We start from the raw sequence: 16,122 nt of genomic DNA, 5'->3' as shown, positions 1-16,122 counted from the left end.
CTCACTCCTGAGACACCCACAGATTTTCTGGTCAAAGTATGCTGCCTCAATGGACATGAGTTTGAACACATTCCAGGAGACGGTGAAGGACAGAGAAGCCTGGCATGCTGCAGTCCATGGGGTCACAACGAGTCAGACAAGACTGAGCGACTGAACAGCAACAGCAATTCTACCTACTATAATAACCCCCTAACCCTTGGCAATAATCCTTTGAATGAAAGTTTTTCCTTACTAAGTCCAGGTTTGTTTTTTATTTGATATTACACTAAAGTACTGTTAAAAACTTTATATATAAATACTCTAATTATTAATATACTTAGTGAAACACTACTGACAGTTGTACGGTTACTTGTCCTAAAGCAGAATAAATTCTATAAGAGCCAATGCGTTTACATATGGCAAATATCCAAATATCATAGCGTTTGCATATGACATTTGCAATTCCCACATGAGAGTAATTCCTACAGAGGAGTAACCCCTACTGCCCCTATACCCTGCCACCTGACCTGGAAAAAGTCATCTCTCATTCTCTTCAATTTTGGTATTTATCTGCATTTATATCACTAACTACAAGACAGCCCCGATGAATCACGTCTTTCTAATCCTGTCAGTACACTGAATTTTCTTTGCTTTTAATAGAAGAGTTCATTTCTATTCCTCAGGGGCCAGGAAGTCTCCTCAATCCACTACTTTGGAAGATTTCCAACACTAGCCCTGTGGGGCAAGAGTAACAGGCTCAGAAGGTATGAAAAGCAAACGTTTTTTCATTAGGGAGAATCACTCCTAATTGCTGTAGCTGTCACTGGGAAGTGTGCACCATGACTGTAAGAAGAAAGACAGGTGACTAAAACTGATTCAGTATTTGATATCTCTTCAAAATCACACAGCAAGTTTAATACTGAAGGACTGTAGAGAGCTGGCTAAGATAACACTGATAGCAAATGCTCATTGAGTGCTTACTGAATACCAGGGCCTGGGCTGAGTGCTTTACAGGGGTCACCCTACTTAATCTGCACGATGAAAACATGAGAATGTGGGCCATTAGTAAACCCATTTAAAGACAACAAAATTGACGTTTAAGGACATTCTGAGAAATTCCTAGAAAAGTTAATTCTGTAGACACAGGAAGTAGCTTGGTGTTTGAGATTAGGAATGGGAACAATAAGAGATTGCAAGTGAGCAAGACATTTTTTTTGGAGGTTACACAAATGTTCCAAAATTAGACTCTGGTGAATGCTGCATAACCCCATAAATTTACTAAAAACCATTGAATTGCACACTTTAAATGAATGTATTTTATGGTAGTTAATAAATCTTCAAAGCTTTTAATTAGATATATATAAAATATATATTTTATATATATATATATATATATGAAACTTATCCAAGTTTCATAACACACAGACTTGAAGTTCATTAGTTACAACAGAACTTGGACCTGAAGCCAGTCATGTGACAGTAGAGTTTAAAGTTTATTATTAAAGTTTATTATCCTGCCTCCAAAAGTCACTGACCTCTGCCAACATATTGTTAAATAAATATTAGGTTGGGGCAAAAGTAATTGCTGTTTTGCATTGTTGAAATTTGCCCTTTGATATTGGGATACATTCTTATATAAATGTGGTTATATTATACATCATTTTAATGTGCATTTCTCACTTTATGTTGTTTGCTAATGATTTATTACTTGCTGTTTATTTTAGATTTATTTTAGACTAGCAAAATTATGTTAGACCAAAAACAAATTAGAGTAATTTTCTTATTCAAGTTCAAAATGGGTCATAAAGCATCGGAGACAACTCACAACATTAACAAAGCATTTGGCCTAGGAACTGCTAATGAATGTACAGTGCCATGGTGGTTCAAGAAGTTTTGAAAAGGAGACAAGAGCTTTGAAGATGAGGAATGCAATGACTTGCCATCAGAAGTTGACAGTGACCAATTGGGAGAATCATCAAAGCTGATCCTCTTACAACTACACAAGAAGTTGCCCAAGAATTCAATGTTGACCATTTATGGTCATTCAACATTTGAAACAAATTGGAAAGGTGAAAAAGCTTGGTGCCTCATGAGCTGATCACAAAAAATTTGTCATTTTGAAGAGTCATTTTCTCTAATTCTATGCAACAACAATGAGGCATTTCTCAATCAGATTGTGACATACAATGAAAAGTGGGCTTTATAGGGCAACTGGCGACAACTAGCTCAGGGGTTGAAATGAGAAGAAGCTCCAAAGCATTTTCCAAAGCCAAACCTGCACCAAAAAAAGGTCATGGTCACTGTTTGGAGGTCTGCTGCTGGTCTGATCCACTGTAGCTTTCCGAATCCTGCCAAAAACACTGCATCTGAGAAGTATGCTCAGCGAATAGATGAGATACACCAAAAACTGCAATGCCTGCAGCCGGCATTGGTTTACAGAAAGGGTCTAATTCTTCTCCATGACAACTCCTGACTGTATGTCACACAACCAATGCTTCAAAAGTTGAATGAATTCATCTACAGAGTTTTGCCTCATCTGCCATATTCATCTGCCCTCTTGCCAACCAACTACCACTTCTTCAAGCATCTCAATGATGTTTTGCAGGGAAAATGCTTTCACAAGCAGCAAGAGGCAGAAAATGCTTTCTAGAGTTCTTTAAAACCTGAAGCTTGGATTTTTATGCTATAGGAATAAATAAACTTATTTCTTGCTGGCAAAAATGTGTTGATTGTAATGATTCCTGCTTTGATTAATAAAGATGTGTTTGAACCTAGTTATAAAGATTTAAAATACATGGTCTGAAACCGCAATTATGTTTGCACCAACTTAATGAAGAAAGCTGAAAGCCGAAAAATTGATGCATTTGAACTGTGGTGTTGGAGAAGACTCTTGAGAGTCCCTTGGACTGCAGTGAGATCCAACCAGTCCATCCTAAAGGATATCAGTCCTGGGTGTTCCATTGGAAGGACTGATGCTGAAGCTGAAACTCCAGTACTTTGGCCACCTCATGCAAAGAGTTGACTCATTGGAATAGACTCTGATGCTGGGAGGGATTGGGGGCAGGAGGAGAAGGGGGCAACAGAGGATGAGATGGCTGGATGGCATCACCGACTCTATGGACATGAGTTTGGGTAAACTCTGGGAGGTGGTGATGGGCAGGGAGGCCTGGCATGCTGCGATTCATGGGGTCGCAAAGAGTCAGACACGACTGAGCGACTGAACTGAACTGAACTGAACAATAATGCATTGAAATGCACAAAGTTATAGCAAAGATAATTTATATTTTATCATTCCAACCATAGCTCATTTTAGTGAGAGAGGTGTTATAATTTTTTTTTCCCACCAAGGCAAGGGTAAACTAAACCTGTAATGGATATACTGGGACACAGATCACCCTCTCTACAGCTCACAGACAAAGGCCATTTAATTAAAATTAGGTGCTTCAAAACATATCTTCTCATTAGATCTCTGGACAAATTTGGAAGAGCAAGATTTATCTCCAGTGTATAGATGGGGAAGCTGAGACTCAGCTAGGGTTTTATGTTCATAAATCTTAAAATCATAGAACAATTAAGCATCCAAACTATACTTTAGACCAGAGGTTATTATGTCATGCTGGTTATTTTTAAACAGTCCACAAGCTAAGAATGTTTTCTATATTTCTAAGCAGCCAAAGAAAGGCAATCCCAAAGAATGCTCAAACTATCGCACAATTGCACTCATCTCCCACGCCAGTAGAGTAATGCTCAAAATTCTCCAAGTCAGGCTTCAGCAATACGTGAACTGAGAACTTCCAGATATTCAAGCTGGTTTTAGAAAAGGCAGAGGAACCAGAGATCAAATTGCCAACATCCGCTGTGATCAAAAAAGCAAGAGAGTTCCAGAAAAACATCTATTTCTACTTTATTGACTATGCCAAAGCCTTTGACTGTGTGGATCATAGTCAACTGTGGAAAATTCTGAAAGAGATGGGAATACCAGACCACCTGACCTGCCTCTTCAGAAACCTGTGTGCAGGTCAGGAAGCAACAGTTAGAACTGGACATGGACCAACAGACTGGTTCCAAATAGGAAAAGGAGTACGTCAAGGTATATTGTCACCCTGCTTATTTAACTTATATGCAGAGTACATCATGAGAAACGCTGGGCTGGAAGAAGCACAAGCTGGAATCAAGATTGCTGGGAGAAATATCACTAACCTCAGATATGCAGATGACACCACCCTTATGGCAGAAAGTGAAGAGGAGCTAAAAAGCCTCTTGATGAAAGTAAAAGATGGGAGTGAAAAAGTTGACTTAAAGCTCAACATTCAGAAAACTAAGATCATGGCATCTGGTCTCATCACTTCATGGGAAATAGATGGGGAAACAATGGAAACAGTTTCAGACTTTATTTTTTGGGGCTCCAAAATCACTGCAGATGGTGACTGCAGCCATGAAATTAAAAGATGCTTACTCCTTGGGAGGAAAGTTATGACCAACATAGATAGCGTATTAAAAAGCAGAGACATTACTTTGACAACAAAGGTCCGTCTTGTCAAGGCTATGATTTTTCCAGTGGTCATGTATGGATGTAAGAGTTGGACTGTGAAGAAAGCTGAGCACTGAAAAATTGATGCTTTTGAACTGTGGTGTTGGAGAAGACTCTTGAGAGTCCCTTGGACTGCAAGGAGATCCAACCAGTCCATCCTAAAAGAGATCAGTCCTGGGTATTCTTTGGAAGGACTGATGCTGAGGCTGAAACTCCAATACTTTGGCCACCTCTTGTGAAGAGTTGACTCACTGGAAAAGACCCTGATACTGGGAGGGATTGGGGGCAGGAGGAGAAGGGGACGACAGAGGATGAGATGACTGGATGGCATCACCGACTCGATGGGCATGAGTTTGAGTAAACTCTGGGAGTTGGTGATGGGCAGGGAGGCCTGGCATGCTGCGATTCATGGGGTCGCAGAGTCGGACACGACTGAGCGATTGAACTGAACTACATGAACTGAAGCAGTTATATAAGTCAATACAAAATAACTTCCATTTTGCTTCATAGCCTGTAAAGCCCAAAATATTTTCTATGTGCCTTTTACAGAAAAAAAGTTGGCAATCTCTGCTTTAGACTATTGCCACCATCACTTTTAAAACATATAACCTGAGAAAGATGTGAATTACTAGTCACCTTGCATTTCCACATGTAAGAAAATAATCTTTGTGGCATAAGTTCTAAATACATTATACTGTATTTTGAATCACATGGGACTTTATGATTTAAGTTCAGACCACCCTTCAAACTAAATCTGTCAATCTTTAGAACACCTTAGGGAATAAATACAAAAAAAAAAAAAAAAAACTTAAATATATCATATACAAACTCAGAAAACTAAAGAGAAAAAGAGAATATTTAAAGAAGCTAGAGAGGGGAGGATAGGGGAGCACTTTATCAATATAGAGGAATACAGATGAGGATTATAGCAGACATCCCATCAGAAACCACCCTGCTAAAAGAGTGTGTGGTGAAATATAGAATGTTTTGAAAGAAATAAGCCACTGACCTAGAACTCTATATCCAATGAAACTGTCCTTCAAAAGTGAAGCAATAAAAACTGAGGGAGTCCATCAATAGCAGACTACTCTGGAAGAAATGTTAAAAGACATTTCTGAAGGAGAAAAAAGCTATAGGTCAGGAACTCAGATCTACATAACATTGAAAGTGCCTCTTGTCTTAAAACTTCTGAAAGACATGAGCTTTGTCTTTTAGAGACATCAGTTATCACCAGGGCTTAGGAAAACACAAGCAAACAATAAAATCTGAAAGATTGCCAAATGGGTCATGAAGCAATATTCTGGAGTATTCTTCTCATTAAGGTACATTCAGAAAATCCAAAGGTAACTATAGAAAGATGTGTTTCCTACATTAAATGGTAGCTATTTTATATTTCTATAAGATGTATATATTTATATAAGATGAGGTAGCTATGTTATATTTATAAGATTTTTTGCATATTAGCAACACATTAAAAGTACCAGGGTAGAATTTAAAAGTTCATATTAACATGGATTCTCCCTTGCTTACAAAAAAATAGCCATTTGCATGGATTCCATAAAGAGTAAAATAGTTATCCGAAATAGTGTCAGGGAGCGGTGAGCTTGTGAGCTAACAAAGTACTCACACAAAGAGCCTGCTAGAATTCTCCTTCTGCCCACAGGTGTTCATTTTGATGTTAAAGGCCAGTTGGAAGACCAGGCAAGAATTGACCTCTACTTGGCATTGCCCTGGTTCAGCTCCTGATTCACGCAAGTATTGGTATGGTGTTACGTCCAAGGATCTGGAATGTCCAAAACCTTCCTAAAAGTCACCTTGCCTGTCAGGTTTTCCAAGGCCCAATGATAATAAAAGCTTTGGTTGATTAATAGCCACCTGGTGTGACCTTCATGCAAGGATGAGGTTAAAGACAGGGTGGCAGCACAAAGTTATAATTTTTTTAATTTATTTATTTTTTATTGAAGGATAATTGCTTTACAGAATTTTGCTATTTTCTATTAAATCTCAGCATGAATCAGCCATAGGTATACATATATTCCCTCCCTTTTGAACCTCCCTCCCATCTCCCTCCCCATTCCACCTCTCTAGGGTAATACAGAGCCCCTGTTTGAGTTTCCTGAGCCATACAGCAAATTCCTATTGGCTATCTATTTTACATATGGCAATGTAAGTTTCCATGTTACTCTCTCCATACATCTCACCCCTTCCTCCCCTCTCCCCAGGTCCATAAGTCTGTTCCCTATGTCTGTTTCTCCATTGTTGCCCTGTAAATAAAATTTTCAATACCATTTTTCTAGACTCCATATATATGCATTAGAATATGGTATTTATCTTTCTCTTTCTGACTCACTTCACTCTATATAACAGGTTTTAGGTTCATCCACCTCATTAGAACTGACTCAAATATGCTCCTTTTTATGACTGAGTAATATTCCATTGTGCATATGTACCACAACTTCTTTATCTATTCATCTGTCAATGGACATCTAGGTTGCTTCCACGTTCTAGCTACTATAAATAATGCTGAAATGAACAATGGGATACATGTTTCTCTTTCAATTTTGGTTTCCTCAGGATTTATGCCTAGGAATGGGATTGCTGGGTCATATGGTGGTTTTATTCCTAGTTTTTTAAGGGATCTCCATACCATCTTCCATAGTGGTTGTATCAATTTACATTCCCACCAACAGTGCAAGAGCATTCCCTTTCCCCCACACCCTCTCCAGCATTTATTGTTTATAGACATTTTGATGAGGGCCATTCTGACTGGTGTGAGGTAATATCTCATTGTAGTTTTGATTTGCATTTCTCTAATAATGAGCAATGTTGATATCTTTTCATGTGTTTGTTAGCCATCTGTATGTCTTCTTTGGAGAAATGTCTGTTTAGGTCTTTTTCCCACTTTTTCATTGGGTTGTTTGTTTTTCTGACATTGAGTTGTATAAGCTGCTTGTATATTTTGGAAATTAATCCCTTGTCAGTTATTTCATTTGCTATTATTTTCTGTCATCCTGAGGGCTGTCTTTTCACCTTGCTTATAGTTTCCTTTGCTGTGCAAAAGTTTTTAAGCTTAATCAGGTCCCACTTGTTTACTTTTGTTTTTATTTCCATTACTTTAGGAGGTGGGTCATAGAGGATCTTGTTTTGATTTATGTTATTTAGTGTTCTGCCCATGTTTTCCTCTAAGAGTTTATAGTTTCTAGTCTTACATTTAGGTCTTTAATGCATTTTGAGTTTATCTTTGTGTATGGTGTTAGGAAGTGTTCTAATTTCATTCTTTTACATGTAGCTGTCCAGTTTTCCCAGTACCATTTATTGAAGAGGCTGTCTTTGCCCCATTGTATATCCTTTCCTCCTTTGTCAAAAATAAGGTGCCCATAGGCACATGGGTTTATTTCTGGGCTTTCTATCTTGTTCCATTGGACTGTATTTCTGTTTTTATGTCAGTACCATACTGCCTTGATGACTGTAGCTTTGTACAATAATTTGAAGTCAGGAAGGTTGATTCCTTCAGCTCCATTCTTCTTTCTTTGGCTATTCGGGGTCTTTTGTGTGTCCATAAGAATTGTGAAATTTTTTTGTTCTAGTTCTGTGAAAAATGCCTTTGGTAACTTGATAGGGATTGCATTAAATCTGTAGATTGCATTTGATAGTATTGTCATTTTCACAATACTGATTCTTCTTACCCAGGAACATGGAATATCACTCCATCTGTTTATGTCGTCTTTGATTTCTTTCATTAGTGTCTTATAATGTACTGTGTACAGTTCTTTTGTCTCCTTAGGTAAGTTTATTTCTAGATATTTAATTCTTTTTGTTGCAATGGTGAATGGGATTGATTCCTTAATTTCTCTTTCTGACATTTCATTGTTAGTTTATAGAAATGCAAGTGATTTCTGTATACTGATTTTGGATCCTGCCACTTTGCTAAATTCACTGATTAGCTCTAGTAATTTTCTGATACTATCTTTAGGGTTTTCTATATACAATGTCATGTCTTCTGCAAACAGTGAGACCTTTACTTCTTTTCCAGTCTAGAGTCCTTTTATTTCTTTTTCTCCTCTGATTGGTGTAGCTAGGATTTCCAGAACTTTGTTGCATAATAGTAGTGAAAGTGGACAGCCTTGTTTTGTTCCTGATCTTAGGGGGAATGCTTTCAGTTTTTCATCACTGAGAATAATCTTTCTTGTCAGCTTATCACATACAGCCTTTACTATGTTGAAGTAGTTTCCTTCTATGCCCATTTTTTGAAGAGTTTTAAACATAAATGGGTGTTGAATTTTGTCAATGGCTTTTTCTGCACCTATTGAGATGATCATATGGTTTTTATCTTTCAATTTGTTAACATGGTGTATCACACTGATTTATTTGCATATATTGAAGAATCCTTGCATTCCTGGAATAAACCCAACTTGATCATGCTGTATGAACTTTTTGATGTCTTGCTGAATACTGTTTGCTAAAATTTTGTAGAGGATTTTGCATCTATGTTCATCAGTGATGTTGGCTTGTAGTTCTCTTTTGCTGTGTTGTCTTTGGTTTTGCTATCAGGGTGATGGTGGCCTCATAAAATGAATTTGGAAGTGTTTCTTCCTCTGCAATTTTTTGAAAGAGTTTTAGGAGGATAATCATTGACTTTTTCTCTAAATGTTTGATAGAATTCTCCTTTGAAGCCATCTGGTCCTGGGCTCTTTTTCGGGGGGGGGGGGGGGAGATTTTTTTTTTTTTTTATCATAGCTTCAATTTCAGTGCTTGTAATTGGGTTGTTCATAATTTCTATTTCTTCCTGGTTCAGTCTTGGAAGATTGAACTTTTCTAAGAATCCATTGATTTCTTCCAGGTTATCTATTTGATTGCCATATAGTTGTTCATAATAGTCTCTTATAATCCTTTGTATTTCTGCACTGTCTGCTCTAACTTCTCCTTTTACATTTCTAGTTTTGTTGATTTGATTCTTCTCTCTTTTTTTCTTGATGAGCCTGGCTAAGGGTTTGTCGGTTTTGTTTATCTTTTCAAAGAAGCAGCTTTTAGTTTTATTTATCTTTACTATTGTTTCTTTCATTTCTTTTTCATTCATTCTGCTTGGATCTTTATGATTTCTTTCCTTCTACTAATTTGGGTTTTATTTCGTCCTTCTTCTTTTTCCAGTTGCTTTAGATGTAAAGTTAGGTTGTCTATTTGATGTTTTTCTTGTTTCTTGAGGTAGGATTGTATTGCTATAAACTTCCCTCTTTGGACTGCTTTTGCTACATCCCATAGGTTTTGAGTTGTTGTGCTTTCATTGTCATTTGTTTCTATAATTTTTTTAATTTCCATTTTCATTTCTTCAGTAAACTGTTGGTTATTTAGAAACGTTGTTTAATCTCCATGTGTTTGTATTTCTTACAGTTTTTTCTTCTAATTGATATCTAGTCTCATAGCATTGTGATTGGAGAAGATTCTTGATATGATTTCAATTTTCTTAAGTTTACTGAGGTTTGATTTGTGACTCAAGATGTGGTCTATCCTGGAGAATGTTCCATGTGAACTTGGGAAGAAGGTGTATTCTTCTGCATTTGGATGGAATGTCCTGAAGATATCAATGAGATCCATCTCATCTAATATATCATTTAAGACTTGTGTTTCCTTATTAATTTTCTGTTTTGATGATCTGTCCATTGGTGTGAGTGGGGTGTTAAAGTCTCCTACTATTACTGTGTTACTGTCAATTTCTCCTTTTATGTCTTTTATTTTAATAGACAAATACTTGTTTGTCTTAAGTATTGAGGTGTGCCTATGTTGGGTGCATAGATATTTACAATTGTTATGTCTTCCTCTTGGATTGATCACTTGATAATTATGTAGTGTCTTTCCTTATCTCTTGTAATCTTCTTTATTTTATGGTATATTTTGTCTGATATAAGGATTGCTACTCCAGCTTTCTTTTGCTTCCCATTTGCATGGAATGTATTTTTCCATCCTCTCACTTTCAATCTATATGTGTCTTGAGGTCTGAAGTGGGTTTCTTGTAGACAGCATATATATGGATCTTGTTTTTGTACCCATTCAGCCAGTCTGTGTCTTTTGGTTGGAGCATTTAATCCATTTACATTTAAAGTAATTATTGATATATATGTTCCTATTGCCATTTTCTAATTGTTTGGGGTTGATTTTGTAGATCTTTTTTCTTCTGCTGTATTTCTTGACTATTTAAGTCCATTTAACATTTGTTGTAAAGCTGGTTTGGTGGTACTCTATTCTCTTAACTTTTGCTTGTCTGAAAAGCTTTTTATTTCTCCATTAATTTTAAATGAGATGCTTGCTGAATACAATAATCTTGGTTGTAGATTTTTCCCCTTTCAGTACTTTAAATATATCCTGCCATTCCCTTCTGGGCTACAGAGTTTCTGCTGAAAGATCAGTTGTTAAGAGTATGGGGTTTCCTTTGTATGTTACGTGTTGCTTCTCCCTTGCTGTTTTAATATTACTTCTTAGTGTTTAATATTTGTTAGTTTGATTAGTATGTTTCTCTTTGGGTTTATTCTGTATGGGACTCTTTGTGCCTCTTGGACTTGATTGACTATTTCCTTTTCCACTTTGGGGAAATTTTCAACTATAATCTCTTCAAAAGTTTTCTCATACCCTTTCTTTTTCTCTTCTTTATCTGGGACCTCTATAAATGTTGGTGCATTTGATACGGTCTCAGAGGTCTCTGAGACTGTCCTCAGCTCTTTTCATTCTTTTTACTTTATTCTTCTCTTCAGAAGTTATTTCCAACATTTTACCTTCCAGCTCACTAATTGTTTCTTCTGCTTCAGATATTGTGCTATTGATTCTTTCTAAAGTATTCTTAATTTCAGTAATTGTGTTGTTCATCCCTGTATGTTTATTCTTTAATTCTTCTAGGTCTTTGTTAATTGATTCTTGCATTTTCTCCATTTTGTTTTCAAGGTTTTTGATCATCTTTACTATCATTATTCTGAATTCTTTTTCAGTTAATTTTCCTATTCCCTCTTCATTTATTTGAACTTCTGTGTTTCCAGTTTGTCCCTTCATTTGTGCAGTATTCCTCTGCCTTTTCTTTTCTTTCTTTTTTTTTTTTTTAAGTTATTGTTTTTGAGTTTTCCTTTTCCCAGGCTTCAAGGAAAGTTGAATTCTTTCCTTGAAGAAGGTTGAATTCTTTCTTCCTTTTGATTCCTGCCCTCCTAAGGTTGGTCCAGTAGTTTGTGTGTGCTTCATATAGGGTGAGATTTATGTTGAGTTTTTGTTTGTTTGTTTGTTTGTTTTTCTTCTGATGGGCACGGCTGAGTGAGGTGAAAGTTATACTTTTATCTGCAGACAAAAGTAGTGGATCCTCCTCATCCCTCGCCCTTCATTCCCCCAAAGCTATATCTTGGGACCAGCATATTCATACTGCCTTATACCACACCCTCCTCCTGAGAGAGAGCTGAGGCTCTGACATATCTGTCTATCCAGTCGTATGCTCAGGGATCTCAGAGATGAAGGAATAAGGACGAGAGAGAGAGAGAGGTGGCTTTGATCAGTGGCAGGACATAGAAGGAGGCCACACCAGGTGCTCAGCTTTAAACTTTGGTGGTTTTACCCATGAATAAATAGGCTCCATTAAGTGTCCTGGGTACAATAACTGTTCCAACAATCATGCTGGTACACATAAGGGCGGGAGAAAGTAGAATAGTCCTGTCATCCGGAAGCAAAAAATCCCATGATGCTATCAGATTCTGATCCCACCTCGAGAATGGGAGTGGAAGCTTCTCTTTCATGGAGGTAAGTGTGTTCTCATGGCAGTTAAATATCTGCTTCCCTCTGAAAGGTAAAACTTTCTCTCAGCCCTGCCTGGTGAGCCACAGAGTTTTACTCGAGAGGCCAGGCTCTCAACAGTTTAGTAGATTATCAGCATATAAAAGAACAAACAGTCCCTGAGAAAATACGGTCTGCCTCTCACCAAACTCACTGATTAGAAGACCCATGAAAGAACAAACACAGGCCCCTCTCACAGTGCCAAACAGTGGGCTTAAAAAACATAAGAAGTCAAACCATCAACCAGATCTTGGTATTTTGCCATGTTGTGTGGCTTGTGGGGTCTTAGTTCCCTGCCCAGGGATCAAATCCGTGACTTCAGCAGTGAAAGGACAGAGTCCTAACCCCTGGACCTCTAGGGAAGTCCCAGATCTTCACCCCCCCCACCAGATCTTTTTTTATACCAACATTTTCTTGTTCTAAGTCAATGATGTGAACCTCTGCAAACCATCAACCATCATGTCACTGTGTCTACTGACATAGGAACCAATCTAAAGCTCCATTTAGACCTGACTGTAGTTCCCTAGAAAACTTATGCAAGTGACCTATGGCCCTATCCTGCCAGGAGAATTTCTCAGCACTGTTCAGGGAACCACATTCACTCCCAAGTGGCCACTAATTTAAAAATAAGGGAAAGTGAGTCTTAAAGTAGATGCTGCTTTCATCTTAAGACACTCTTTTACTTTCAATCTTACCTTTCAGTTCCCGCTGTTTCTCATCTCTAGGGCCCTCTCCTGACTCCAAAGTCAGAACCTCCTTGAGCACCATACAAGATGCTCTGCAGACATCAATGGTTATCAAAGTCTGGTCCCTGGACCAGGAATTTCTATGTAACCAGAGAATTCCTTAAAAAGAAAATGAAAAAGAGGAAGGAGGAAGAGGAGAAAGAGAAGAAGGAGGAGAAAGAGAGAAAGGGGAAGTGGAAGGAAAAAAGAAGTAAAAAGGAAACTCTGAATCCAGACGCACGAATCAAAATTAGGAGTTGAGTTCTTTCTATTAATTTTTACAGGCCCTACAGGTGATTCTGGTGCACTAGCATTTCAACATACACAAAAGTAGGGAGGACAGAATAATCAACCTCTATGTGAGAGGGGAGTTTTTCCAAAGGACCATCCCTTCAAGTTCCACCACAGCTCAATTAAATTTGAAAGAGACACGTGTACCCCAATGTTCACTGCAGCACTGTTTATAATAGCCAGGACATGGAAGCAACCTAGATGCCCATCAGCCGACGAATGAATAAGAAAGCTGTTGTACATATACACAATGGAATATTACTCAGCCATCAAAAAGAATTCATTTGAATCAGTTCTAATGAGGTGGATGAAACTGGAGCCCATTATAGAGTGAAGTAAGCCAGAAAGAAAAACACCAATACTACTAACACATATATATGGAATTTAGAAAGATGGTAATGATAACCCTATATGCAAGACAGAAAAAGAGACACAGATGTATAGAACAGACTTTTGGACTCTATGGGAAAAGGCAAGGGTGGGATGATCTGAGAGAACAGCATCAAAACATGTATACTATCAAGGGTGAAACAGATCGCCAGTCCAGGTTGGATGCATGAGACAAGTGCTCGGGGCTGGTGCCCTGGGATGACCCCGAGGGATGGGATGGGGAGGGAGGTGGGAGGGGGGTTCAGGATGGGGAACACATGTAAATCCATGGTTGATTCATGTCCATGTATGGCAAAAACCACTACAATATTGTAAAGTAATTAGCCTCCAACTAATAAAAATAAATGGGAAAAAAAAGAAAACATACACATGAAAAAAAAAATTGGGAAAAAAAATTAAATTTGGACTCTAAGTAAATCTTGCTAATGTCCTTAGAGCTCCCCAAACAATTTTGTTGTGCTTGTGCTGTGAGAAACACTCTCTGGTCAATTTCTCCTCCAGATATTTTCAGGAGACAATCCCTCATTTTACTTCTATTTCCACTTGATTGTTACTTCTGGAAGAGAGACTTTCCATATTCTATTTATCTAAAGTACATCACAACACCCCTGGATACTCTCCACCATAACATCTCTGTATTCCTTCATCCCACTTTGCTTTCTTTGTAGAGATTTTCAGCTGCCATTTCATTATATACTATGAGTGTATTATCATCAGTGAATATGGTTTATTGTTCAAGAAGCTCATTTATTGAACCAGCAGCTCCAAATCCCTGTTCCCTGCATATCTGCAGCACCTACAAAGCAGTACCACATGGTAGGCATTTGATGAATATCTCCTAAATAAATGAATGAGAGTGGGGAGGAGCAGAGATTTTAATCCAAAGCTATTTGCCTCCAAAACCCATGTTCTTCCTGAAGTAGCACATGGAATAACACACAGTGGCTTTGCACTGGTTTTGCTTGGTTTGGGGAAAGAGAAGTTACTTCTGAATTGAAGCAAGCTGCATATTTTTGTACTGAGTTCATCAAAGTCAACTGGTTCATATCTGGTTACTAGTTATGAGGTCTTGTATGGTTCACCTAACAACTATGGGTTTTATGCCATCCGTAAAATAGGAAAATAAGCCTGTATCTCTCTTCTAATTCTTAAGAGAGATAAATGAAAAACTATTATGTAGAAGCATTTTGTATATTAAAGCACCTGTAAAGATAAGTTACTACCATTATTACCTGGGCAAAAAAAGAGAAGGTAAGAACAGGGAAACTGAGAAAAGGAAAAGAAATTTTTTTAAAAAAAATGAGAGGAAATGTGACAGTGTGGGACAGAATGATTTTGAAGAGAATTTCTAAGTTTAAAATTCTGTGATTAAATAGGAAAAAAGAAAATTAAAATCTGTCAAAAGTAGCAATTTGTCCAAGATTCAGAATTATTTGTGTCTACTAAAATCACAATCTGTTTTATTTTAAAATGTTATCTATTTGTTACATTGTAAACTCTCTCAAGTGCTTCTACACTTAAATCTTTTCCAAACATATAATAATAGCTTTGTTATAGCGTCATTTAAATCATAGTCACAGCTCACTGCGCTTTCTTAACCAATTGTTCACAATCCTAGAACCTCACATTAGGGCTGATATGAGGACTAAATAAGGCAGTGCCTGCAAAGCACTTAAACAGTTCCTGGACCCTAAGACAACATGCAATGTGTTCACTATTACTGTAGCTGTTATTATTAATTCATCAGTCAAAAGTGCCAGAGGAGGGAACTGATAGATCACAGCCACTCTTTCAGATACTTGACTTAGCTGTGGTGTGTAAGATGGAAGGGGTAGAGGGCAACTTAAGGCCAAGAAGCTAGTTAGGAGCTCACTGGATTTCTTCACGTACATTACCCTGAACACCCACTCTCTGAAAAGTCCAGTCTCTTCTTTACCTATATTCAAACCTAAGATACGCCTTGCCACACATATACCACTGACATCAACCAAGGAGGGGGACTCCATGTCCTTTTCAGGCAAGTGCATGGGGCTAATAATCAGGCAGACCCACATTATAACACTATCACTAACTTCTAACAAACCACTTTTCCTGTTGGGTAGACCTCAGACCTGAGAATAATTTCAGTTTACCTCTTCACCTCCTGCTTCCACAAGTGGCAAAGTTAGCTGGAGGCACCACCCCAGGAGCACTTGTTCCTCCTGGTTCTGGAAGACTCCTGGGGTCCGGACAGGCTGCAGCCTCCCAGGGGTCCCCTGCATGCTGCTACCTTACCTTGTTCAGTGGTCGCTGGTAGACCCTAACAACTGAGGTGACCACTGGCATCTCCCAGCCTGATATCCGGAGATGCTGTAGTTCTGCACAGGCCTCCTGGAACTCCTCTTCAGAGAACCTGCTGGCAGAGGCCAT

At 38.0% G+C, this 16,122-nt stretch overlaps 1 protein-coding gene across 1 annotated transcript in view; it reads right to left on the bottom strand.

Moving 5' to 3' along the window:
* Nucleotides 1-16,122, bottom strand: part of LOC122693185 (phosphatidylcholine transfer protein-like) — a 34,037-nt gene extending 17,915 nt beyond the window's left edge. Inside the window, exon 1 of the mRNA XM_043900754.1 lies at nt 15,988-16,122. Coding sequence (XP_043756689.1) covers nt 15,988-16,122 — 135 coding nt within the window. The remainder of the gene's footprint in view (nt 1-15,987) is intronic.

The sequence above is a fragment of the Cervus elaphus genome, chromosome 5, assembly GCF_910594005.1.
Source record: "Cervus elaphus chromosome 5, mCerEla1.1, whole genome shotgun sequence".
Classification (NCBI taxonomy): domain Eukaryota; kingdom Metazoa; phylum Chordata; class Mammalia; order Artiodactyla; family Cervidae; genus Cervus; species Cervus elaphus.
Note: the sequence above shows the minus strand (reverse complement) of the source record. Positions and strands in the feature narration are given on the sequence as shown.